Source organism: Halichoerus grypus, chromosome 6 (genome assembly GCF_964656455.1).
Source record: "Halichoerus grypus chromosome 6, mHalGry1.hap1.1, whole genome shotgun sequence".
Lineage (NCBI taxonomy): Eukaryota > Metazoa > Chordata > Mammalia > Carnivora > Phocidae > Halichoerus > Halichoerus grypus.
The window spans coordinates 143,514,121-143,540,622 of NC_135717.1; the positions used below are offsets into that span (position 1 = coordinate 143,514,121).

The 26,502-nt window shown below is 36.6% G+C and overlaps 1 protein-coding gene and 1 pseudogene across 4 annotated transcripts in view; one reads left to right on the top strand and one right to left on the bottom strand.

The window, feature by feature from the left end:
* The window catches only part of TMTC2 (transmembrane O-mannosyltransferase targeting cadherins 2), a 388,107-nt gene that overhangs the window by 223,234 nt on the left and 138,371 nt on the right, over positions 1–26,502 (top strand). For all 4 annotated transcript variants that reach the window (XM_078076381.1, XM_078076382.1, XM_078076383.1 and 1 more), the window contains 3 exons: positions 20,323–20,408; positions 20,917–21,101; positions 22,214–22,292. In XM_078076381.1, coding sequence (XP_077932507.1) covers positions 20,323–20,408; positions 20,917–21,101; positions 22,214–22,292 — 350 coding nt within the window. The remainder of the gene's footprint in view (positions 1–20,322; positions 20,409–20,916; positions 21,102–22,213; positions 22,293–26,502) is intronic.
* LOC118531127 (U4 spliceosomal RNA) lies at positions 7,380–7,450 on the bottom strand (annotated as a pseudogene).

Genomic DNA, 26,502 nt, shown 5'->3' on the forward strand with positions numbered 1-26,502 from the left:
AAGAAAGACCATGGATAGAATTCTGGGGAATGCCAGTATTTAAAGAATTTGGTAGAGAAAGAGGAACCATACGGTATGTTGAAGGAGAAGGAAAGAAGACTGGGGTGTTTGATGTAATTGATGCTGATGAATATGACAACAAGAAGGGGAGAAATGGCCAAAAATCATCTAGTATAAAGAAGTTAAGTATTTCTTTGGAGATTTATGTCCCCATGGGGGGGAAAATACTGACATCATGGGTCTAGAAAGTTGGATATATTATTCTCTTGAATGTAATAGAAAAGTGCATTTTGTCATCATGAAGCTACAGGATATCCCAGAGAATAATTTTATCCTATGAAATGCATGGATACAATGACCAAAGAACTGTTCTTCACACTAGGAGCTCTTTGGTGGCTGGGGATGTAAATCATTTATGTCTTTGTTTCTAGCACATAGTGAAGTCCTGACACCTCCTTGGTACTCAATAAATGCTTTGGAATAGAACTGAATCAAACCACTTATTATTTCACACTCATTTCTTTTATAGTAATAGAAACTACACATTATAGTAGTGGTGTCTAGGATTGCCTGCTGGAACTAACTGTTAAGCTTTGCCCTCCCCCCATAACCCAACGTAAAATTGGGGGAAATAAGAATCCTTTAAGAAATTGGAGTCTGGCAAGAGAAAGAAGGAGATTGAATCATTCCTATGCTCATTTGTATTACAGGTTTTCTATTACAAATGTAGTTTTAAAATGGCACTGTGAGGGTCATGCTTTTCCATGTAGAAATATTCATTCAAGAGTAATTGTATAGAGAGAGTTAAACTATTTTCCATGTTGGAAAAATGATGAAAGGCATTTTTCTGATATCTCATTAAAATGGCCTTTAATTTTATAATCATTTTCATCCAGAGTTCTGTAGGTAAGTTTGAGGACATGTATTAGACAGCCCATAAAATAGGTTTATAAAGAAATTCATAATCACATCCTGTTTTAATGCCTTTTGTTTGGTTTAACTTTAAAACTGATTGAAAGTTGCATTAAGGCCAGATTTTTTTTGCATGTGTTTGTCCTAAAATTATGCTCATGTGAAAAGTGGAGGCTGATATGCTGCAGAATTTGAAGTAAATTAATTTCAGTTTTCTCAGAGAGAGGTTTTGCATTAAAAAAAAAAAGTATCTCTTTTCCTTTGCTCCTGAAGAAAAATGAACAGATGTAAATTTGTTATTTGTGTAGATCCAATCAGTCCTCTGCAGATTTCCAATTACTATGACTTAAGAATTATTTCCTAGACACACCAGGAAATATAGTAATATTATCTTCTATTTAATTTATTTTCTCTCTTATACAAAACTTAACTGTGGTTTTGCCTATATGATGGAGAAGTTGCTTAAAGTATAAGTGAAGTTTGAGGCCATCTGGATATTGAAATGTTAATGAATTTTTAAAATTAATATCTTGTCATCTGCTGTTTATTTTTTCTCTTATATGTTATTCATATAAGTGATATATTATTTCTGTGGCCAAATTTTATCTCCTATCACTCACTTCTTTCAATTCTTTGCTTCAAAGAATTCCATGAGGCCTCCCAGCTGACTCTATTTATTTATTTAAATTTCATTTTATTATGTTATCACCATACAGTACATCATTAGTTTTTGATGTAGTGTTCCATGATTCATTGTTTTCATATAACACCCAGTGCTCCATGCAATACCTGCCCTCCTTAATACCCATCACCAGGCTAACCCATCCTCCTACCCCCTCTCCCCTCTAAAACCCTCAGTTTGTTTCTTGGAGTCCATGGTCTCTCATGGTTCATCTCCCCCTCCGATTCCCCGCCTTCATTTTTCCCTTCTTTCTCCTAATGTCCTCCATGCTATTCCTTATGTTCCACAAATAAGTGAAACCATATGATAATTGACTTTCTCTGCTTGACTTATTTCACTTAGCATAATCTCCTCCAGTCCCACCCATGTTGATGTAAAAGTTGGGTATTCATCCTTTCTGATGGCTGAGTAATATTCCATTGTATATATGGACCACATCTTCTTTATCCATTTGTCTGTTGAAGGGCATCTCGGCTCTTTCCACAGTTTGGCTATTGCGGACATTGCTGCTATGAACACTGGGGTGCATATGGCCCTTCTTTTCACTACATCTGTGTCTTTGGGGTAAATACCCAGTAGTGCAATTGCTGGGTCATAGGGTTGCTCTATTTTTAATTTTTTGAGGAACCTCCACACTGTTTTCCAAAGTGGCTGTACCAACTTGCATTCCCACCAACAGTGTAAGAGGGTTCCCCTTTCACCACAACCTCTCCAACATTTGTTGTTTCTTGCGCTGTCAATTTTTGCCATTCTAACTGGTGTAAGGTAGTATCTCAGTGTGGTTTTGATTTGAATTTCCCTGATGGCTAATGATGATGAACGTTTTTTCATGTGTCTGTTAGCCATTTGTATGTCTTCTTCGGAGAAGTGTCTGTTCATGTCTTCTGCTCATTTTTTGACTTGATTGTTTTTTGGGTGTTGAGTTTGAGAAGTTCCTTATAGATCTTGGATATCAGCCTTTGTCTGTAGTGTCATTTGCAAATATCTTCTCCCATTCTGTGGGTTGCCTCTTTGTTTTGTTGGCTGTTTCCTTTGCTGTGCAGAAGCTTTTTATCTTGTTGAAGTCCAAAAAGTTCATTTTCGCTTTTGTTTCACTTGGCTTTGGAGATGTATCTTGAAAGAAGTTGCTGTGGCCAGTGTTGAAGAGGTTACTGCCTATGTTCTTCTCTAGGATTTTGATGGATTCCCATCTCACATTGAGGTCTTTCATCCATTTTGAGTTTATCTTTGTGTATGGTGTTAGAGAATGGTCAAGTTTCATTCTTCTTCAATATATGGTGCCCAATTTTCCCAGTACCATATATTGAAGAGACTTTTTCCCACTGCATATTTTTTCCTGCTTTGTCGAAGATTATTTGACCATAGAGTTGAGGGTCCATATGTGGGTTCTCTATTCTGTTCCATTGGTCTATATGTCTGTTTTTGTGCCAGTACCATGCTGTCATGGTGATCAGTGCTTTGTAATATAGCTTGAAATCAGGCAATGTGATGCCCCCAGGTTTGTTTTTCTTTTTCAACATTTCCTTGGCGATTCGGGGTCTTTTCTGATTCTGTACAAATTTTAGGATTGCTTGTTGCAGCACTTTGAAAAATGTCATTGAAATTTTGATCAGGATGGTGTTGAAGATATAGATTGCTCTGAGCAGCATAGACGTTTTAACAATATTTATTCCTCCGATCCGTGAGCATGGAATGTTTTTCCATCTTTTTGTGTCTTCTTCAATTTCTTTCATGAGTGTTCCGTAGTTCTAGAGTATAGATCCTTTACCTCTTTGGTTAGGTTTATTCCGAGGTATCTTATGGTTTTTGGTGCTATTGTAAATGGAATCGATTCTCTAATTTCTCTTTCTACAGTTGCATTGTTAGTGTATAAGAAAGCAACTGATTTCTGTGCATTGATTTTGTATCCTGCCACATTACTGAATTGCTGTGTGAGTTCCAGTAATTTGGGGGTGGAGTCTTTTGGATTTTCCACATAAAGTATCATGTCATCTGCGAAGAGAGAGAGTTTGACTTTTTCTTTGCCAATTTGAATACCTTTTATTTCTTTTTGTTGCTTGATTGCTGTTGCTAGGACTTCTAGTACTATGTTGAACAGCAGTGGTGAGCGTGGGCATCCTTGTCATGTTCCTGATCTTAGGGGAAAGGCTCTCAGCTTTTCCCCATTGAGTATGATATTCGCTGTGGGTTTTTCATAGATGGGTTTTATGAACTTGAGGAATGTTCCCTCTATCCCTATACTCTGAAGAGTTTTAATCAGGAAAGGATGCTGTATTTTGTCAAATGCTTTTTCTGCATCAATTGAGAGGACCATATGGTTCTTCTCTCTCCTCTTATTAATGTGTTCTATCACATTGATTGATTTGCAAGTGTTGAACCACCCTTGCATCCTGGGGATAAATCCCACTTGGTCGTGGTGGCTGATCCTTTTAATGTATTGTTGGATCCTATTAGCTAGGATTTTGTTGAGAATTTTGGAATCCATATTCGTCAGGGATATCTGTCTGAAATTCTCCTTTTTGATGGGGTCTTTGCCTGGTTCGGGGATTAAGGTAATGCTGGCTTCATAGAATGAGTCTGGAAGCTTTCCTTCTGTTTCTATTTTTAAAACAGCTTCAGTAGAATAGGTATTATTTCTTCTTTGAATGTTTGGTAGAATTCCCCAGGGAATCCATCAGGCCCTGGACTCTTGTTTTTTGGGAGGTTTTTGATCACTGCTTCAATCTCGTTACTGGTTATTGGCCTTTTCTGGTTGTCAATTTCATCCTGTTTCAGTCTTGGTAGTTTATAGGTTTCCCAGAAGGCATCCATTTCTCCCAGGTTGCTTAATTTATTGGCGTATAGTTGTTGATAATAATTTCTTTTTTTTTTTTTTTTTAAAGATTTTATTTATTTATTTGACAGAGAGAGAGATAGCGAGAGCAGGAACACAAGCAGGGGGAGTGGGAGAGGGAGAAGCAGGCTTCCTGCCGAGCAGGGAGCCCGATGGGACTCGATCCCAGGACCCTGGGATCATGACCTGAGCTGAAGGCAGACGCTTAACGACTGAGCCACCCAGGCGCCCCTGATGATAATTTCTAATAATTGTTTCTATTTCCTTGGTGTTAGTCGTGATCTCTCCCCTTTCTTTCATAATTTAAACTGTGGTCTCTCTACCACTCACACTTCTGTTCTTTCCTTGATTCCTTTTTTTGAAACATTATATTTGTCACCTTCTAGTGAACTCTATAATCTCCTGTTTAGTTATATAGAGTGATATTAAAATAAATAAAAATGTATAGTTAATTTTGTATATTGCTAACATATACAGGCCATGGGAGGCAGGGCTTTTGTATACATCCTAGGTGCCTAGCATAGGGCTTAACTCACAGTCCAAGCTCAATGTGTATTCGCTGAATGTACATTTACACAATGTGCCCGTGATTTACGTACATACATTTTCCTTAAACTCCTCATATGCGAAGGGTGTGTTAAATAACAAATATTCAACCAAGTACATTTAAACAATCTTACTGGCTTTATTAAAAGATTCATGAATTGGGCAGCATCCCATCTAGCTAATAGACAGGGAGTCTGAGGAGATGCACAAAATGGAAGTCTTCACTGAAGGAGGGTGGGGCAAGAGAGTTATTAGCAAAAGAAAAGGATTGTTTTAGGCAAGGTGGCTTTCCCTTGGGAGAAAAGAAAGGGCTTTTATCCTTCAGATTACCTCATTTTATGGGGGATGGAGAAAGCCTCTGTGGCTGACTCATTGGTGCTGATTGAAAAACTTCTGAGTGACTAGTTAAGACTGCATTTCTGGGGGAGGCTGAAACTGCAATTAGATGAGGTATCAAGCCCCAGTTTGGGAATTTGGTCTAAGTGACACCATTTTGGGCCTATGGTTTTTTTCTTAACAGGAACATCATGGATTATTTTAGAAACTTTCCTTCCCACTTTTTCTTTCTTCCTCTGTCCCTATTTACCTCTGTAGAATCGAAGAGCACCTATGGATGCCATCTCTGCTTTACCCCTCCATTGCTTTTAATTATAGTGCCCCCAAATTGACTTTACTCCTAAGGACTCTTAGTGTTGAAGATGACTGGATGGGGGTTGGCTGAAAGGCAAGGGGGACAAGTGGTCCCATCTTACTGTTCTGATAATTAGGAGAACAGGGTGAGAAAATGCTCACTAGTCATCTAGACAAGAAAAACCAGATCCAGCCTGGTCAGTATAATTACATCTTACTCAGAAAATGACAAGCAGGTACTTGCTTAGAGAACAGAAATTCCAGGTTAGGGGAATAATCTGTGCTTTTCTTGAATTCTGAATATAGACTATTTTTTAACACCATTTATATTTTATGAATAGCCTTTTGATGTTTTAATGATTGTGTGTGTGTGTGTGTGTGTGTGTGTGTGTGTGTGTGTATTTTCTGTAAATTTGCCTGTTTGAAGTAAAAATCTTAGGAAAAAATCTCTAAATCTTCAAAGACCAGATTCAGGGGTAGGTGCAAACCTGGGATGCAAAATGTATACTCAGTCTCCAGGAATTTGGGTTTGGAAAAGAGAATGCAACTTTAATCAAAAGCAACAACTGAGGGGCGCCTGGGTGGCTCAGTCAGTTAAGCGTTGAACTCTTGATCTCAGCTCAGGTCTTGATCTCAACGTTGTGAGTTCAGGCCCTGTGTTAGGCTCCACGCTGGGTAGGGAGCCGACTTAAAAAAAATAAAATAAATAAAAAATAAGCACATATTCTCCTTAAAAAAAAAAAAAAAAAAAAAACAGCAACAACTGATAGGAGGAAAAACAGGCAAGTTTTCTAGGCCCCATTCTGAAACAAAGTAATGGGAAGCATTCAGAGCTTGAGGGGCTGAGATACTATTCTCTGGGGCAAGGCCAGTACCTTTCTAAAGCAAGAGCGTGGAATGGATAGAAGGGGTAAGAAAATAAAAGCAAGTGCTGCTGAGAGTACTCACCAATTTTCTCTTCATTTATCACATGACTCCCCACCTGGCCATCACTCCACGGTCAGCCCTTTCCCTGCCCAGCCTTAGACACCAGCTTGTCTCCTGCTCCTACACTGGGACCTGAAATGATGACTGCCACCAGGAATAGATCCTGCCTCTCTCTGACCCCCGAATTGAGTGAAGGGATATCCCTTCTCGGCACCAAAATTAAATCTGCAAAGTCAGTTTTAGGATCATTGTTATAAGAGGTGCTTTCTTTCACAGTTTTTGAATACTTCAGGATAAGCCTGTGAGTGAATTGTTTTTACATGGCAAAATCTGTTCCAAGCAAAAAAAAAAAGGTAAACTCAGACTTTCATTTTTGGAACTCATCTTGCTTGTTCTTAAGTTAGAAATTGCTTGTATGACCTAACACCTATTCCTGCTGGCCTGTGAGATACATGATACCTTTTCCCCTTTCATAATTTATTGTTTCAAGAGCAGACTTTTGTTAGAACACTGCTGTTAAGGGACAAAGAAAACACCCAGTTTGTTGAACATTTATGTTTAAAGTGAGTACATTGCACTAAATCACTGTGTGCCCATGGGAACATCTCTAACCCAAATTATAACCATATCTATAGAAAGAATCCAGCACTGAAGCTTGCTTGATTTTTTATTTTATTTTATTTTTTTTTGGTAATATTTTTTTAAGTGTGTTGATGCCTGCAGAATTCACAAATGTTCATTTTTCTTTCCCCAGCTGCTGGAACAAACTAGTTTCAATTAGGTTTTCTTGCTATGGACTTCCATAGCACATCATACTATATCATAGTACCCTCTATATAACTGTATTACTGCTTTTTAATTAGCAATAATCACGCCTTGGATAAACCTCATTGGCTACGATACTGCCACTGCGCAAAGCTTTATTATTACTGCTTTTTAAATGATCTCTTTTCTACTAGTCATCAAATCTCTGTATAATGGCACTATGAAATATATTTTCAACAAATGAATGAATGAATGAACGAATCAACAGTCTACTTACCTTGACTTTTACTGAGTAGCTCAGGCTTTGGCCTATGTGTACCATCCAACTGATAAATGTTTCTTTTTCAAGAAATTACATAATAACTAGTCATCCATGTTTGATAGCCCCTGTAAATAGTAAAGAATAAGTAGCAAATCTGTACATGGGTTTAAAGTTAAATCACTGGTAGTTAGTGTCTTTAATTTGTGTCAGGTGCTTTTTAGTTCTTAATTTTGTTTGTTTTAAATCTCAAAATTCTCTTAGAGGATGAGGTAGTATTTGAAAGGTATTTGACTATGATCCCAGAATATATATATATATATATATGCCTACCAGAATAGTATTTCTTTTCTTGGGGAGGAATGGAATGGCTAAAAGGGAAAGGTTTCCTTTTTAAAAAATTTAACTCTGTGCTCCCTCTGCACCATGGAGTCGGCCTCATGAAATAGTTAACAGCCTGAACTTTGGCATTAAGCAGACTTAGATTCAGATCTCCCATTTATTGGTCCCATGGCTGCCTTAGTCAAATTGGGTAATCCTTATTCTTCATCAGCAAAATGGGGTTGTGATATCTCCTAGTGCTGTAGCAAGGATTAAATAAAATGCCTGGAAACTTGATATAATTATATAATAATAAAAGCTAAACAGTTTGTTAGCTGCTAATTTATTTTGTTTCTAACTGTTCTTGGCTATGCCTTTGTGGGGGTATACCTACATTCTAGGAAGAGGAGTGGATTCTCAATGTAAGAATAACTCAAGGAAACCCCTTTATGAGTTGTGTTAGGGATCTCCAGAGAAACAGGACCAATAGGATGTGTGTGTGTGTGTGTGTGTGTGTAAAAAATAAAAAGATTTATTATAAGGTATTGACTCATGCCATCATGAAGGTTAAGAAGTCTGAGGATTGGCTCTCTGCAAGACAGAGACCCAGGAAAAGCCATGGTGTATGTAGTTCAGAGGCTCAGCCTTTGTAAATACCAGTCTGAGTCTGAAGGCCTGAAAACTAGGAGGTCTGAGGGCAGAAGATCAATGCCCCAGGGGTTCAAAGCAAAGTTTCCTGTTCTCTTTTTCATTGTATTCAGGCCCTCAACAGTTCGGATGATGCCCATCCCCACTGGGGAAGGTAATCTGCTCTACACAGTCTATGAATAAAATGTCGATCTCTTCCTGAACCATTCTCACAGACCTACTCAGAAATAGTGTTTAACCAGGTATCTGGGCATGCTGTGTTCCAATGAAGCTGACACATAAAATTCCCTGTCACGTAAGCGTATTTGTTCTTGGTAAAGTTGATTGACATTGGAAGCTATAGTTTATCCACATATTAAGCAAATCCAAGATACTTATATATTGGCATGGGCATATATAAATAGGGAAAGAGAAGAGAAAAATGTGTTAATACAGACAATGAAGAAGCACTGGGTATATGAACCAGACAGGGCAAGTATTAATGCTTATTCTGAGAACAGGCTCTTCTTCCCAGTGGACCAATGTGCAGTAATGGGAAGACAGTGGGATTTGAAACCTAGCAGCTCTGAATTTGAGTCTCATCTTGAGACTTCCAGTTGTATTATCATGGGTACGTGGTTTAACTTCTCTCCCTGATGCTTTCACATCTCTCAGATGAAAAGAATTATATTGCTAATTTTAAGGATGAAAAGAAATAACATGGAAAATATTATCATAAAGACATCTAGTATTTTCTTTCTGGTTTCCTATTAAGCACTATTTTTTAACTAGGAATGTATATTCATACCTATTATTATTTTATGACATGTAGAGGAAAATATAGCCTTAATTATATATTCAGAAGACAGGTATAAAGCAAACTAGGCATATATTAATAGGCAATGTAGTTCTTTGAGTACCAGTTCTAACAATAAATGAGCTGCATGGATTTTTTTAAGTTGAGTAACCATTCTGATTTGGGGGCTCCTATTTGTAAAATGGGGACTGTATATTTATTGATTTATTGCCAGAATTATGAAAGACAATAATCATGAAGCATCTTTCTCAGGACATCACAGATACAAATGGACTTTTTATGGATATAAAAGCTTATCTAGATGTCAGTCCCAACTCTTACTCAGGAGAAGTACCTTTGTAGTGAATGCTCCATTTAATTGAGACCTCATGTATTTTTCAGACACAGTACTATATGAGAATATGTTTCTCTTTCTTTAGACCATAAGCAAAAACTAATTTTAAAATTAAAAAAAAAAAAGCTACAACTTCATTTTTCCCCTAATATTTATTGATAAAGTTTTTGGTAATGCAATTGAAATATAACAACAACAAAAAAATCATTTTGATTGGATGCCTACTACTCCATATTTGGCAGGTTAGAATAAAAAAAGTCTTTATGAAATAAGATGTCATTATTATACTTTATTTGTCAAAGTCTAAACAAAATTCAATTTAGCACAACTAAACAGGTTTGTGTCAAAAGAAAGATAACAGAAAGGAGGCCTAACTGTATTTTCTGAAATCTACTTGACAGCTATGTGACATCCAATGAAACAGGGTTAGCTTTGGGGAACTATGGAACAGAACCAAATGTGCCCATCTGTCTAGTTCATGTCACGTGGCTATTGTCTTTTCCTGCATCTCTGTTTCGATTCTTTTTCACGCAGTTAAAGTCCAGAGCCAGGAAACGACTTGCTCATTACCCTTTAATGAGGAAGGAATTTAACCTTTTCAAGAAGGGACATCTTTTTTATTTTGCTCACAGTACATATGGTATATACTAATCCTGTATAATAACTTAGCAGTAGTTTAAAATAACTATCCAGTTAAGTTACGCTTTTTGTAGCATATATATTAAATATTATTCTCACACATTGAGGTTATGTGCAACAATCAATGTCCACTTCCTTGTTAGTGCTTTTTACACCCAAAGTCATCTTTGTAAAAGATGTCATTTTTACCTCTTAAATTGAAATAGTTTAATTAAAAAAGGGAGGGGGGAGGAGAAAGTTGAGTTTGTGATTTGAGAAAAAAGATATGAGTAGAGAGAATTCTTTTGTTTGGTCCTCAAAATCAAAGTTTATTATCCTAGGGTGACCTGAAAGCCATAGAAGTGCCACGTGAGACCAGAAAATATAACTTTCGTCCGTGATATCTCCCTTGGAGCTCCAGTTCAATCAGTTATATCTCACTGAATCTTTTTTTTTTTTTCTGAGATGAAAATCCTACCTATTTCATTTCACTTGACAATTCCTGTGAGTTTCCTTCTTTCCAGTTACTTGGGGATTGAGAGGATTAATTAAAATGCTTTTATAAAAAAATGCTACTAATGTCATTACTCTTTTGGGTGAAGAGTGATAACTCTGACCACTTGGATGTCTAGGAGCTTAATTTAAGGGTTCCAATTTCATGCACCCATTATGCTCTTAAGTTTTATAATTTTAATTAAATATATTAACTGCTATTTTTATACGTGGCAATCGCCTAGTCTGGTTATCACTCAAAACCAGACAGCTCATTTTTTTTTTTATTCATTCAAATATAATTAGAAGTTTTCCTTAAAATTAACTCTAGCAAAGCAATACTTGATATTATGTATTTTATGGCCTTAAATGGTTTAAAAAAAGAAAATAAAGAAATACAAAACGAAGTGATGCCTATGGCATTTTATCAGTTGGGAAAGTGTTTGGTGTGCAAGTGATAAGAAACCCAAAAGAACATTAGCTTAAACTAGTTAAAATTGTATTCTCCATCTTACAAAAAAGAAGTCCAGAGGTGTGTAGCCCCAGGGGTCATAGGAGAGTTTCATGAAGGGCTATTTACTCGCCACAATCCTCAGAACAGGACTTGTACATTACAGTCAGCAGGAGGGAGGAAGGCTAAGGAAGAACATGGTCTCTCTTATTTTAGGACCTTTCCTAAGAGGCACACAGACCACTGTGCTTTCATCTCATTGGACAGAGCTTACTCACATTACCAAGCCTGGCTTTCTGATTGGTCATGGTTCTTTTTATGTGTTCAGTGGTTAGTATGAATTAGATACTTAATTCCCGAGCTCTGTGTCAGTCTAAAACCTTGGAATTACTGCAGTTTATTCAAGTAGTAGTAACTTACTCATTTTATTAACCAGGTTTATTTTTTCAAGCTATCATTTCTATTGACTGTTTTCATAAAGGCAAAAGTGAAATGGAATTTTCTAAAAATTAAAAAGAACAAGCATGCCTATCTCACTTTTGTCAGTGCATCTGAGCAAATTGTCAGTGGCTCTTTATAATAATATTACCCTCTATATAGATTCCATTTATTGTTGGTATAGTCACTTGAGATTTCTGCTTGATACCTATTTTATCAAGCAAGATGCAAAAGCATTTGTGTGTTTGAGTACGACATGTTCTTGTCACTTCTGTTTGATAATAGAGATGTAAGATTTATTTTTCCAAGTGTCCTATTATAAACATAGCCTAAAACTAAGCATAAGTCTTGAAAAAAACAAACAAACAATAAATGCAACTGTAATGCCATTTCACAGTTAAATTATATAAAATGTCATTATTAGAGTCATTAGCTAAATTAGCAAATTTGATTAGAAAATTTGGGTTAATGCAAAGTTCAAATATGTCTCCAAACCAATGCTAATTAATTTCAGTTGGGAAATTTCAAATGCATAAATACCTTAGGATAAAATTGAACATCTAAAATTTATAATATTTTATCTCTGAGGAAAAGCATCTTAATTTTGAAGTACCTACATTTGTTAAAGGACAATCAAAATAAAATTCAGAAAAACATCTCAATTTAAGATGAACATGTTTTTGTTACTATAGTAGTCCCAGCAGAGTACTTATCTATGAGGGATATGTTCCAAAACCCCCCAGTGGATGCCTGAAGTTGTGGGTAGTACCAGACCCTATATAGACTATATATTTTTTTCTTGTACATTCATCCCTACGATAAAGTTTAATTTATAAATTAGGCACAGTAAGAGATTAACAACAACAGTAATAAAATAGAGCAGTTATAACAGTATACCATAATAAAAGTTATGTGAATGTGATCTCTCTTTTTCTCTCACAATATCTTATTGTACTGTACTCACTCTTCTTGTGATGGTGTGAGATGATAAAATGGCTACCTGATGAGATGAGGGGAATGATACAGGCCTTGTAAAGTAGTGTTGGGCTACTGTGGACCGTCTCAAGATTCATCAGAAGGAAGATTGTCTTTCAACCACGGTTGATCACAGATGACTGAAACTGTGGAAAGCAAAACCATGGATAAGGGGGGACTACTGTACTCGGGCCGTAGGGCTTACAAATTATTTCGTGAACCATTATTTTGTAAACATTAAGTTATCTGATTTATTTTGATTACTAAGTATGTTTGCCCAGGGAATAGCCAAACTTTTTAAAATTTAAATGCAATTAATTAACATATAGTGTATTATTAATTTCAGAGGTAGAGGTCAGTGATTCATCAGTCTTATATAACACACCCTCCTAATGTCTATCATCCAGTTACCTCATCCCTCCCACTCCCCTCCACTCCAGCAACCCTCAGTTTGTCTCCTGAGATTAAGAGTTTTTTTATGGTTTGTCTCTCTCTCTCTGATTTCATCTTGTTTTATTTTTCCCTCCCTTCCCCTATGATCCTCTGTTTTGTTTCTTAAATTCCACACGAGTGAGATCATATGATTGTCTTTCTCTGATTGACTTATTTGGTTTAACATAATACCATATAGTTCCATCCATGTTGTTGCAAATGGCAAGATTTCGTTTTTTGATGGCTGTGTAATATTCCATTTTATATATACCACATCTTCTTTATCCATTCATCTGTTGACGGACATCTGGGCTCTTTCCATAGTTTGACTATTGTGGACATTGCTGGGAATAGCCAAATTATTTATTACTGAAATATTCTCTTAATAATATAATCTTAGCTTTAAGTTGTTTCAGCTTTCCATTTTCTTTTTTTTTTTCCTAAGTAGATTGTCATTTAATTTCTACAAAGCCTGTCATTATTTCTATTGGCTGATTGAAATGATGTCTTTGAGTTTTTATATGCATGAATTGATCTGTCTGGAACGTCATTCCCTGCATCCTTGACTTCTCTAGGAACCTCACCTGACTTTGTCAGCTTGGGAAGGTGTACCTTTCATGTGTTCCCAAAAACACTTTATGCTTTATATACACTGTGTTGTGACTGTTTGCTTGTCTAGGTCCACTGTGAGACAGTTCATTCAAAAACTATTTATTCATTTTTCTATAACCTTATTGTCAATGTTTAGTATGTTGTAGGAGTGCCACAAGTTATGCTTTAATGAAATAAAAAAAAAGGGAGAAAGTTACTGTCTTTTAGTATTTCCCTAGTTTTAAAGGTCCATGACTCTATGTAAGCTGCATCCTGTTTCACCCATGTTCTGTGTAAACATCAGCTTATATAGCATCCTGTAAATTTTTGAAAAGTATACTTTTCATCTACTGATGTGCTTTATTAATACCAATTTTTGGGGACGCCTGGGTGGCTCAGTTGGTTAAACATCTGCCTTCAGTTCAGGTCATGATCCCAGGGTCCTGGGATCGAGTCCCGCATCAGGCTCCCTGCTCAGTGGGGAGCCTGCTTCTCCCTCTACCTCTGCCTGCCGCTCTGCCTACTTGTGCTCTTTCTCTCTCTCCCTGTCTCTCTCTCTTGCTGACAAATAAATAAATAAAATCTTTAAAAAAAATACCGGCTTTTGAATATCTCAGATTTCAACCATTTTGAAAGACCTTGTTAGAACCTGAGGCAAAAGATAGCTTTGCTTGAAAATCTGTATGCTTCTACAGTTCTATATAGAGGGTAATCTTATTACAAAGAGCCACTGACAATTTGCTCAGATGTACTGCTAAAAGTGGGACTGGCATGCTTTTTCTTTGTAATTTTTAGAAAATTCCATTTCTTAAAAAAGAAAATTCCATTTCCCTTTTGCCTTTTTTTAATGAAAAAGGTAGAAATGATGTAAATTAGATTTTTATTGAAAAATAATTTAATCCCTGTAGCTTGATTTCTTATTTTCTCTATTCTTTGCATCGTTCATGTATGTGATTGTCAGGGACATAGAGATAAGGTCTGAAGAAATGTGTGGCAGTTAGTACATATGAGATGCAAAATGTGGTATTGTTATTAACTTCAACACTATTGGTATTTGGGGTCAGAAAATTCTTTATTTTGGGGGCTATCTTATGTCTTCTAACATGTTTACATATTTAGCGGCATCCCTGGCCTCTACCCGCTAGATGCCAGTAGAATCCACCCAGATATGACAACATAAATGTCTCCAGACATTGTCGAATGTTCTCTGGGGGACAGGGTGGGGAGGACAAAAGTCATCCTTGAATGAGAGACACGGTGCTAAATAAATGTTCCCCGTCTGGCTCTGTCAATATTTAAGAATCAGCTAGGGGTTTGTATGCCTATTTACATTTAATGTTTGCATTTAACTCTGTCCAATCCACTGTTATCATGGGTTTGACTGGTTTTCATTTATCAAGTGTCTAGATTATTGTGATTCTTTAAAAACGGCATTTTGGACAAAGATAGCGTTGTCAGGGGAGACTGGCATAAAGATGGGCAGAACTTTCACAGGGAAAAAGAAAATTCTACATACTCAATGGTAATTCCTAGAATATATGATCAAAATCAGATTAAAAATAGTCAAAAGGATTTAAGGGAGGGTATTTTGTTGTTTTATGTATGTGTGTATGTGTGTGGTGTTTTGTTTTGTTTTGTTTTTTTTGAAATACAGTGTTCTAAAATTTAACTGTTTGAATGAATAGTACTTTATAGATCCAGATGTGCTTTCTTCCTTTGACTAAAATAATATTTATTATGTTTCCCCAATTTGTGTTCTTCACTGGGTGCTTGATTTCATTGTTTCTCAAAGATAAATCACTGGGGGATAAATATGAGAAGTGAAATATGTTCTTCTATTAGAAAATACTATATAATATATCCACCCCCAAACACAGATATGTAAAAGTGACCGCACCACTTAGTATTCAGAGATCAGTAACTTGTTATTTCCATTTCTTTCTCAAAAGTCACTTCAACTTCACATTAATGTATAGCATGAACCAGTTTCCTTAATTATAAAGCAACTTCATGTAATATGAATAAAATGTTTTCTCTTTAGATTCTGGCTTGATGGTATATTAAAATGTGTTTTTATTTTTAATATACATAGAATCCAGAAGATTTTATTGACATCATCAGCATGTAAACAAACACTGTCCTCAATTTTAAACAGTTCTGGAAAAGCCTTTGGTATGAGTGGTTTATTACAGTGTAGCCTCTTTTATAATTGGATAGCTGGGCTTTAGCTGTAACACACTTCTCACCAGTGGTGTGACCTTTGATGTGTTGCTGAACTTTCCTTGTCTGAAGCTCATCTTCTGTAAAATGGGGCTAGTGATAATAGCCTGCCTCAGAAGGTGATTGTTGAGTAATAAAAAAGTGAATTTTATGTGAGGTGCTTGACACACGTTAAGTGTGAAATAAGTTTAACTTTGTTATTGTTACCATAACTATTTCAATGTGAAGGGGTTCTATTCCTCTGTCTTCTCTACAGTAAATAAAGAATGGGTTCTGTGAACATGGCAAAGAGCCGTCACAGAAGCTTGGGTGTTAGAGTGCTAGAACTAACCCCCATTCATCCTGAACTGCCAGAACCGGGTTGAATTCCTTTTCAGAGCATCGATGCAAGTTAGCGTTTTACAAAATCTGGAGCATGCTAGAGCAAAAGGAAACATAAGCTAGTGTGTGTGTACCTCAAATGGAATTATTTTCTCTCTTCTTTTTCCCTTCTAGAAAGAGCAGGGGATTTATTATCAGAGAAACTGTGTTCCAGTCCTGGCTTTGCCTCTTATTAATCATAAAACCTCGAGTTAGTGGGTAAATTTCCTGAACCTCTTTTCTTCCTGTGTAACCTGGAGCTGACAACACTTTTTACTGTTGGCTAGGTGTTGCTTATTGCAAGCCTCTGCCAATGTCACTTTGACTCTGTGAACCTCCACTTGTCCATTCGTGAGCTGGGCCAGCGTTGGTCCCCCATCCGCTAGCAGAGTAATTTTCCACACCATTTATTTTCTTATTTGTCTCCCCCACTAGATTGTGCATCCACAGGCGAGTGCCTCTCTGTCTTGTTCACATTTGCAGCGTGCACACAAGGCGTAGTTGATGCTTAGTTAAATCTTTAGCCCTGAGAAATCAGCCACAGCAGCCTCTAACTTGGACTTGCTCCGGTGTTAACTTTATTCTGATAACGTAGGGGATGATACTCTCGGATTCAAAGAGCCATGTGATATATAATCCTGGACAGTTGCCTATGGCATCACTCCATGGGACTCGGTTCCTCCAAAGAATAAGGCAGGCTGGACAGGATTGTCTAGGTGTGGTGATCATGCTAGTTATCATTTTCTCCTCTTTGTATATTTTTTGGAATTGGGAAATGACAGGAATATAATACATCTGTGTTGGGGAGCCCATGAGGCTGAGCTCCCCAGTTTGCAAGGTTTATGGGCTTTAGGCATGTTGTCAGAGGTATGCGCTCGTCCCCTCATGTTAATTCTGTCTAGCCTAACAGCATATTTGCCCTTTAGAAAGTAATTATGTGGAGACTAATTAGTGGGCTGTTGCAGTTACTTAGGTGACAGTAAAGATACAGAGGACTCTGACAAGAGCCATAAAGCTAAACCTTGAGAGGTAAAGAGTTAGAAAAAAAGAGTCAGCTTTTGGAGACTTTATAAAACATGGAATTGTGAGTATGAGCGAAAAGTCAAAAATGATAACCAGGTTACTGATTTTAGTAAATGCAGTGAATGACAGTGCTGATTGCTGAGATTTTTTTTTTTCTTCTTTTATTTATTTCATTTGTTTATCTTTTTATATATTCTTGAGCAGGAGATGCTGTTTTCAATTTTTGGATGTGTTGATTTTGAAATTCCAGTGAGCACTGAGATTGATGCAGCTCAGTAAGCTGTCAAAAATAGATCTGGATGTCAGGAGAGCAATCATTCCTTCAGAATTGAGAAGTCTATACACGAGCTACATGTTATGCATGATGTCATACAGAGACTATTTGTAAAGAAAAGAGAAGAAAGACAAAGTCCTCTGAAGCACCAACTTTCTTTTAAAGGAATGCTCTTCAAGAGACACCTTTTTTAGTCTCTGTAGGATGGTCCCAGGTCAAAAGAACTAGGGGAGACTGGTCTCCAGGAAGCAGAAGACATAACAGTTCCAGGAAAGAAGGAGTTACAGTGTTACAAGTACTATAGTCGGGTGGGCCATTCATAAAAGCACACTTTTTGCGGGGTTTGATAATTAGAGCCTTAACTGGATTTAGGGCGTAAATGGGATTTGAGTCATTGGGCATTTACACTATAGATCATTTCGAAAGGAAATCTGAGTCTGATGAGAACAATAATAAACAGTAGTTAGAGGTGGAGACAGGAAAGAATAAAGGTTGTAGAGTCTTTTCTGTGCTAAGAAGGACATTTTTTGTATTTTTAAGGCAAAGGAAACTGTAATGGACAAGAGATTGGAGATATTAGATAAAGAAGGGCTCATGGAAGGATTTTCATTCCTAAAGAAGGTAGAAAAAATAGGATTAAATATCTCGATCTTATTTCTCCTCTGGTACCATCAGCCCTGTATCAAAGGAGAAGGACCTTGCTATCTGAATCTCAAAGGAAAGTGATAAAGGCAATGAAGGTGGTAGATAAGTTTCTGAAATGAGATGATGCATATGAGCTTTGTTAACTGGAAATCCAGTGTTTTGTCAATAAAATTATTATTGTAAAGAAAAATTATTATTATTGAAGTGTAGTTGACATAAAGTGTTATATTAGTTTCAGGTATATACATACCTTTTTTTTTTCTTTTTTTGAACATGTTGTTCCTTCTACTTTTTTTTTTATTATGTTATGTTAGTCAGCATACAGTACATCGTTAGTTTTTGATGTAGTGATCCATGATTCATTGTTTGCATATGAGTGCTCCATGCAATGAGTGCCCTCCTTAATACCCATCACCGGGCTAACCCATCCCCCTACCTCCCTCCCCTCTAAAACCCTCAGTTTGTTTCCCTGAGTCCATAGTCTCTCATGGTTCGTCTCCCCCCTCTGATTCCCCTCTCCGTCATTTTTCCCTTCATTCTCCTAATGTCCTCCATGCTATTCCTTATGTTCCATAAATAAGTGAAACCATACCTGCTTTTAAAGGCAATTGAACATATTCACAAACTCTTGAGTACTGTAGGAAACTTTGTTTCTAGCAGCTAAAAAGTATACTCAACAGCAAAGTGTATCAATTTCATGATCAAATTGTTGCTCAAAACTTTCTATAGAAATGTATATTTAGGTATCTACGTAAGTGATGTTAATGTGCTTTGGAATGGTTTGATCTATTCAGATGACTTTTAAACAAATATTAGAATTAGTGAGTTTAGGGTGCCTGGGTGGCTCAGTCGGTTAAGTGTCCGACTCTGGATTTTGGCTCAGGTCACGATCTCAGGGTTGTGGGATCGAGCCCCGTATCAGGCTCACAAGCTGGGCATGGGGCCTGCGCAAGATTCTCTCTGCCCACCACCTCCACCCGCCAAAAGAGAAAGAAAAAAAAAAAAAGAAAGAAAGAAAACTGAGGTTAATCATTGCTAATGATACAAGTGAGCAAACTTTAATTTTGAAATGATTTTCTTCAGATATGTTTTCAGTGCTGCCCATTAAATAGTAAGCTGAATGTTTTTAAAAATATTCTACAAAATGATATGTTTTTATCAGTAGCCTGCTCATTTTGCAAAGGCCTCAGCTGCTGGCATGTGGACTCTGCAGTTTGAGGTTGATAAGAGCAGTACTCAGGCCTGATAGAGGTGCCAAATGTCTGTAAGATACTCGCTGATTACAAGAGACTAGGCATAGGCCAAAAAGCATCTGAGAGAGCTTTTTGAACTTAGTCCAGCCCTCTGACACTGTATTTTCATAGATATGACTATAATTGATTCTGATTGAAGTCATGAGGGTGGGGTCTGGAATGATGGGTAATCCACGTGGCCAGTGGGAGCTTCCTCAGGAGGCCCGTGGGGCCTGAGGGTCAGTAGTCCAAAACATGTCTCATAACAGTGACGTGAGATTTGCTCAGTGTCCTGCAATTCAAACTTATTTGACCAAATCCAGAAAATAAGGAAATAACAATGTGGATAACCTTCAGTCTTTGGTTTCTGTTCCTTTATGCCATCTGATTAAATTCTGACTCTATCCTGTTGACCCAGATTACCTTTTGCCTTTCAGGCAATCATGGACAAATATTTCCCCAGTAATATGGTTAGTGAGAGAGGCACCTCTTGTTCTCATGTTTAAATATATATGTATGTGTGTGTGTGTATATATATTTATATATATATCACTGCCTTAGACAAGTTTCCTTTCTGAACTGATGAAAAACTGTGCATGCTCTAAGACGAAATCCAGGTGGTTTGTCATTTCAGTGGGAGAGAAAAACTGCTGGAAAGGAAAAAGTTCACTGGGGGTAAAGGGCTCTTTGAAAATACTTCGTAATACTTTCTAATGCAATGTAAATGTAGCTGATACCTCTCCAGTATTTTCTCTCCTGAGGAATCATTTCCTTCTATTAAGAATTTATTTTTATAGTACCAGGTCAGCATTTTTACAGCCCCTTTAACCATTTTTATTTTTGAAATATAAAGTACAAATTTGTGGTTTTATGGATAGTAATACAGTCCTTCTTCAAATTTCTATTTTCCTCATGCAGAGGGTTACTTCTACAAGAGAACAGCAGGTTTGCAGAAGCATTACATTATTACAAACTGGCGATTGGAAGCAGGCCTACCCTGGCTTGTAAGTATTCAAGTTCTTTGAAAACACCCCTTTGTTTCCTTCTTTATCCACGAAAATTATCTTGGTGACTTACAGCCTCAGAGAGAAAAAAACATGCTATTTCTATTTCTGAAGACTTACCAATCACATTATGAGCCTCTAACAATTACATCTCTCTCCATTTAATCATGTTTGGATAACCATTTATCATTTTTTAATATATTAAGGTAAATGCAGCTCTTATGCATCTAGAGTTTAGGCTCAAAATATTTTGAGCTCTTCGAGGGCATATCCATATATTTTTTATCCATATCCATATCCATATCCATATATTTTTTATTGACACCTGTACTCCTTACTGCATTGTTGTTCCCATATATATTTGTTCCCTAAGTATTTATTTCTTGGTTTTCTAATAAAATCAGAACTAATCCATAGAAACTAAATTGAAGTAAAGATAACTTTATTGTTGTCATAGTGTATATCATCTTCTCACATTTATATTTCCCATTTTCTTTTTCCCCCTCAGCTGCGTATTTAAACACCGGTATTATTCTCATGAACCAAGGGAAGACAGAAGAAGCCCGACGCACGTTCCTCAAGTGTTCTGAGATCCCTGATGAAAACCTAAAGGACCCTCATGCACATAAGAGCTCAGTTACCAGCTGTCTCTATAACCTGGGCAAACTCTATCATGAACAGGGACACTATGAGGTTAGGCCCAGACCCCGGCCTTTTTCCTTCCCTCGTGTTCTTGATCTGAATCTCAATGTTTTCCACCCTGAGATCTCATTGCAGGGACACTATGATCACTTCAGAAGTTAATATGAGTTTTTATTCAGAGAGTTTTATGGTGAAACTCATTTGGAAAAGAACCTCTGCTAAACAAAACTTAAGATTTCTTTGCTGTGAATTTCTCAGAGCACTTGTAACTCTTCTAAAAAGGGAAATAACATGCATTGTGTCTCAAGCTTATTTGCTTATTAGTCTCTTTGATTTTATGATCCAAGATACATTATTATTGTTATCTTATATCCAGCATTTGATGTTTAAAAAATACATTGTTTATATTCTGGTATTAAGGAAGTGATTTGGTGCTAATCCTACCCATTTATTTTAATTCTTTTTACAATACTAATAAAAAGGAAATTTATTTTTTTAATTGGGGTGAGAGGAAGAGTAAAGGAGATGGTATCTTGTACAGGAAGCTGGGAGGGGTGTGTACCCTTTCTCTCACAAGAAGCATGCCTGCATCGGTTTCTTCTCTCACATTTAATATTGCTCCTCCTTCCCTCTCTCTCTCTCTCTCAAACCCATACTCTTACACCATGTATTAAGACTGCAATATATAGATAAAGATATAATTTTTTAAAATAAATTGCATTTCATAATCTCAGTGGATCTCAGTAGCCAGAAGATTTGTTAGTTGCTATTTTGTTTAGATCCTACTTGGTTGCCTGGCTTGAAGTAACTATAGATTTTAGATGATTATGGGTAACTTCCACATGTGAATTTTACTAGTTTTTTTTTTTTTTTTTTAACTGAATCATCTATGTGAACTGGAAAATTTATCTTAAAAATAAATGAGCTTTGGTAACATTTGACTGCTTGTTAAACTAAATTTTTATATGGCCTTCTTCACTTACTGGGTTGACTGTTTTCATTTATGAAATTGAGGTAGAATGATATCAAAAGCCAGCTCAATTATTTTTCTCTAACGAACCATTTAGAAATAGCAAGGAAAGGTTTTGATTTTGGAAGGATGTTACTATTTTATTTGTAGTGAATATCCGTGTACTTTGTCTCTTTTTTGTTTCCTGAAATAGGATGCCCTTAGTGTATACAAGGAAGCAATTCAGAAAATGCCAAGGCAGTTTGCTCCACAGAGCTTGTACAACATGATGGGTGAGTAAAATGTAGTATTTTAACTCACATTTCAGAAATTAAAAGAAATTAAGATCTGTGCTTCTGTTAAATAGAATTCTAATAAATCATATCATTAATCCTCATACACACACACACACATACAACTTATTCACAGTTGGGTGATATACATTCAAATTTTCACAAAACACACTTATTCTTTTTTTTTTTTTTTAAGTAAACTCTACCCCCGGTGTGGGGCTCAAACTCATGACCCAGAGATCAAGAGTAGCATGTTCTACTGACTGAACCACCCAGACACCCCGATAAAGCACTTATTCTAACAAGAGCAAATAAATGCATCAACATAAAATAAATTTTAACAAATTGGCCAGATCCCAGAGTTGTTGCAAGGTACTCTCAAACCCATTTGGGTTTTGAATATTAGCTAGACTCTAGAGATTGAAAATGGTGAATAAAGATTTATAGCTTAATGGTTTATCAAATTCATGATAATATTTGATCATATTATTTTCTTAATCAGAAGATTCCCCCAAATATACATGGCGTGATATAGAGAGTCATGATTTTTGTGCTTATAACTGTGTAAGACTGTTGAATCACAGACCTGTACCTCTGAAACAAATAATACATTATATGTTAAAAAAAAAAATAGAAGAAGATAGCAGGAAGGGAAAAATGAAGGGGGGTGGAATCAGAGGGGGAGACGAACCATGAGAGACTATGGACTCTGAGAAACAAACTGAGGGTTCTAGAGGGGAGGGGGGTAGGGGGATGGGTTGGCCTGGTGATGGGTATTAAAGAGGGCACGTACTGAATGGAGCACTGTTATACGCAAACAACGGATCATGGAACACTACCTCAAAAACTAATGATGTAATGTATGGTGATTAACATAACATAATAAAAAAAAAATTCAAAAAAAAAAAAGATGAGAATCACTGAACCAACTTGTGTGGTTTTCATTGATAAGGTTTTGGATCACAATAGGTTTTTCCGAGTATTATTTTAAGAGTAAGAACAGTACATCATTCCTTTTCTACATTGAATAATTAGTTCAGTTGTCTTATTAGTCAAAGTATGTAAGTTAGGACATGGATTTTTCTAGATGCAAGAGGTCAGGAACTAGAATTTCTAATAGAATAACCTACTTATCATCTATGATTGATCTGTGACTGCCTTACAGTAAATTGTTACCATATCTATTTGATAGTAGACACCACTGAAAACTCCCTATTCAGTACCTATTTAGTATATGGTATGACTCTTGGAAAAGAATCCCTACAGTTTAAGATGCCCTGCTGATTGTCTAGCTTTGCTATTGCCAGATAAAGGAGAGGAAAAAAAAGTTGCCTTTGTCTTCAAATCAAATATTGTTCTCCAAAGCACAATCGCAAACTCAGATTCTCCTTTCTCATGAAAGTTCGTTAAGTTGTTTACTATTTTTCTGCATATGAAATAAATGAGCGTATATAATCTTTAGGATTATTTGATACTTCTATATGCTATGATTTGAGAAATTTGATAGTAGCTGTTTGGCTTGAGCACACACAAAAAATCCCAAACTGTTCCAAACTAGAAAATATATGGCTAGCAAACACACTCACTTCCTCTTTTTCCTAAATGAGAAAAAAAAAAAAATTAGAAATAGTTTAGAGATAGAATGAGGCACAGGTCAGTAAATAGGAAAAAAAAAAAACAAACATAATTTGGCAGAGGTCAATATTTTCATTTCATGTGTCAGGGAATCCCACCCGGGGTTAGCCTATGCAGCAGTGGAGTGATTTAATACTCATGTAAAAGAGGGCCCCTAGGGTATTTTTAGTTGCCGTTTCTTTTCTCTTTGGTAAAATTACTAAAAGGTAAAAATCTAGCTTCATTAAGTGTACTTTTTGCCATCACGCAGTAGCTTTCATTCTCCAGCATTTTACCATCAATCTATCCACCCATATACGTGTCCATAAAGCTTTGTGTCTAGTGTCTAGATTTGTCAGTTGAATTAACTTTTCTGTATTAATGCAGTATAGTTATTCATGTCAAAATGATTATTAGAAGGATTGTTTTCTCCAGCTTTCTCTAAGGCACAATGGTTTTCATTTATGATTTTATTTTTAAGGCGAATGCATGGGAAGGCCTTCTCAATTTTCCTGAATTATCAAATAAGATGTCCTTTAAATGAGGAGAGGACTCAGCTCCTTGGCAACAGACTGCATATGGCATCTTTATTGTTTTTTTTTTTTTTTTTAAGATTTTATTTATTTATTTGAGAGAGAGAGAATGAGAGAGAGCACGAGAGGGAAGAGGGTCAGAGGGAGAAGCAGACCCCCTGCTGAGCAGGGAGCCTGATGTGGGACTCGATCCTGGGACTCCAGGATCACGACCTGAGCCGAAGGCAGTCGCTTAACCAATTGAGCCACCCAGGCGCCCAACATCTTTATTGTTAATAGGACGTGTGGTACTCACTATAGTTAGTGATTTCAGAAAATTCATTCAATTATTTTATGCAAATAAATTTGATTGAAAATTCAACCAGTACCTTGGGATCTGTCTCTCATATGGTTACACAGATGCTGAGCACACACCAGCAGCGAAAGATAAGTGTGTCCCTGGGGTTATTGCTTAGTCCTTTGTCTTATTTTTCATTATCGAAAGAGGTCATTTTGCCCAGACTCTGAAAAGCACTCTAACAATTTGTGAGGGGAGAATCCCCATATAATTTAAAATTCCAGATTTCTTCCATAATTATGGTAGCTGCCTTCTGTTTAATTTTAGGTGAGGGTCTATCAGCTGAGCAGGTTTCGTAGTTTCAATTGTTCACGAAACTATAATTTTCTCAGAGTGAGTTCACCTCCTAATCAAATGGGTGAAATCCTCCGAGTATTTGCTTTAACTCCTAATACATTTTGATTAGCCTCCATTTGACAAGAGGAAAAATGGCCCAGGAGATAAGCTGCCCTATCAGTTCATCAGTTTCATTAGTCTGTCAGCCTGTGCTGATTATCCTATCAAGTTTATCAGCAGCCTTGAATGTGTCTTCTAATTCACACATTTACATATTATTAGTGCCCTTTAGGGATCAGTGATGGATTATAATGTCTGGCTAGATTCAGCCTGTAAGTATTCATTTTTCTCAGGGCTCATTCAGTGACACTTTCAAGAACCGCCCCCCCCCAGCACTTGTGTTTATACATAAAAACATTATCCTTCTTCCACCCTGTTTTCTTTTCTTTCTTTTTTTTTTTTCGAAGATTTTATTTATTTATTTGACAGAGAGACACACAGCGAGAGAGGGAACACAAGCAGGGGGAGTGGGAGAGGGAGAAGCAGGCTTCCTGCTGAGCAGGGAGCCCGATGTGGGACTCGATCCCAGGACCCTGGGATCATGACCTGAGCCAAAGGCAGACATTTAACGACTGAGCCACCCACGCGCCCCCGCATCCTATTTTCTAGTGTATTTGGAGGTTAGGAGAAATAAAGGAGTATGTGTGAAAAAATACAACTATATTTGAATGTTCTTTTTAGTGTAATAACTCAATTCATTGCAGTTACTTTTTTAAAAAAACAAAACGAGACTTTCTGGTCCTTTGCATTTTCCCATCCTTTGAACATTTTACAAGAAACTTCTGTTCTGTATGCTACATGCCAGTGGTCGACTTATCCTGAGCACCAAATGACCATATTTTCCCATTTCTGTATTAACAGAAAATAGCAAGTTTGATTAATTTGCTTCCCAACTCAATTTTTTCTATATTTTATCCTAAGACTTATTTTTTTGTTCCAATTCCTAAGTAAACTTAAAAAAAACTATTTAAAATATATTTTCATTATTCTCTTTGATTTCATAGGACCATAAAGCAGATACTAAGTATTATTTTATAAATAAATAAACTTTCACCTAGGTGGCTTTTGTAATTAGCAAAGTATTTGAATACATGAGATATTAAGAGACAACATCACGAATAATGGTTAAAATTGCTCCTAGCCAGTTAAGACTTTATTTCTGAGGGCCTCAGTTTCCTCTTGAGACAATAGCTTGGGTTAAATGGGGATTCACTATAGTGTGAAGTCAGAGAGCTTCACACTATGGCTTTGACACTTAAGCTAAGTGACTTTGAGCAAAATACTTAACTGAAGCCTCAGTTTCCCCATCTATAAGATGGCCATAATAGTAGCATCAGTTTGAGGATTGATTTAGATAGTGAAAGTACAGCATATTTGACCAAGTGCCCAA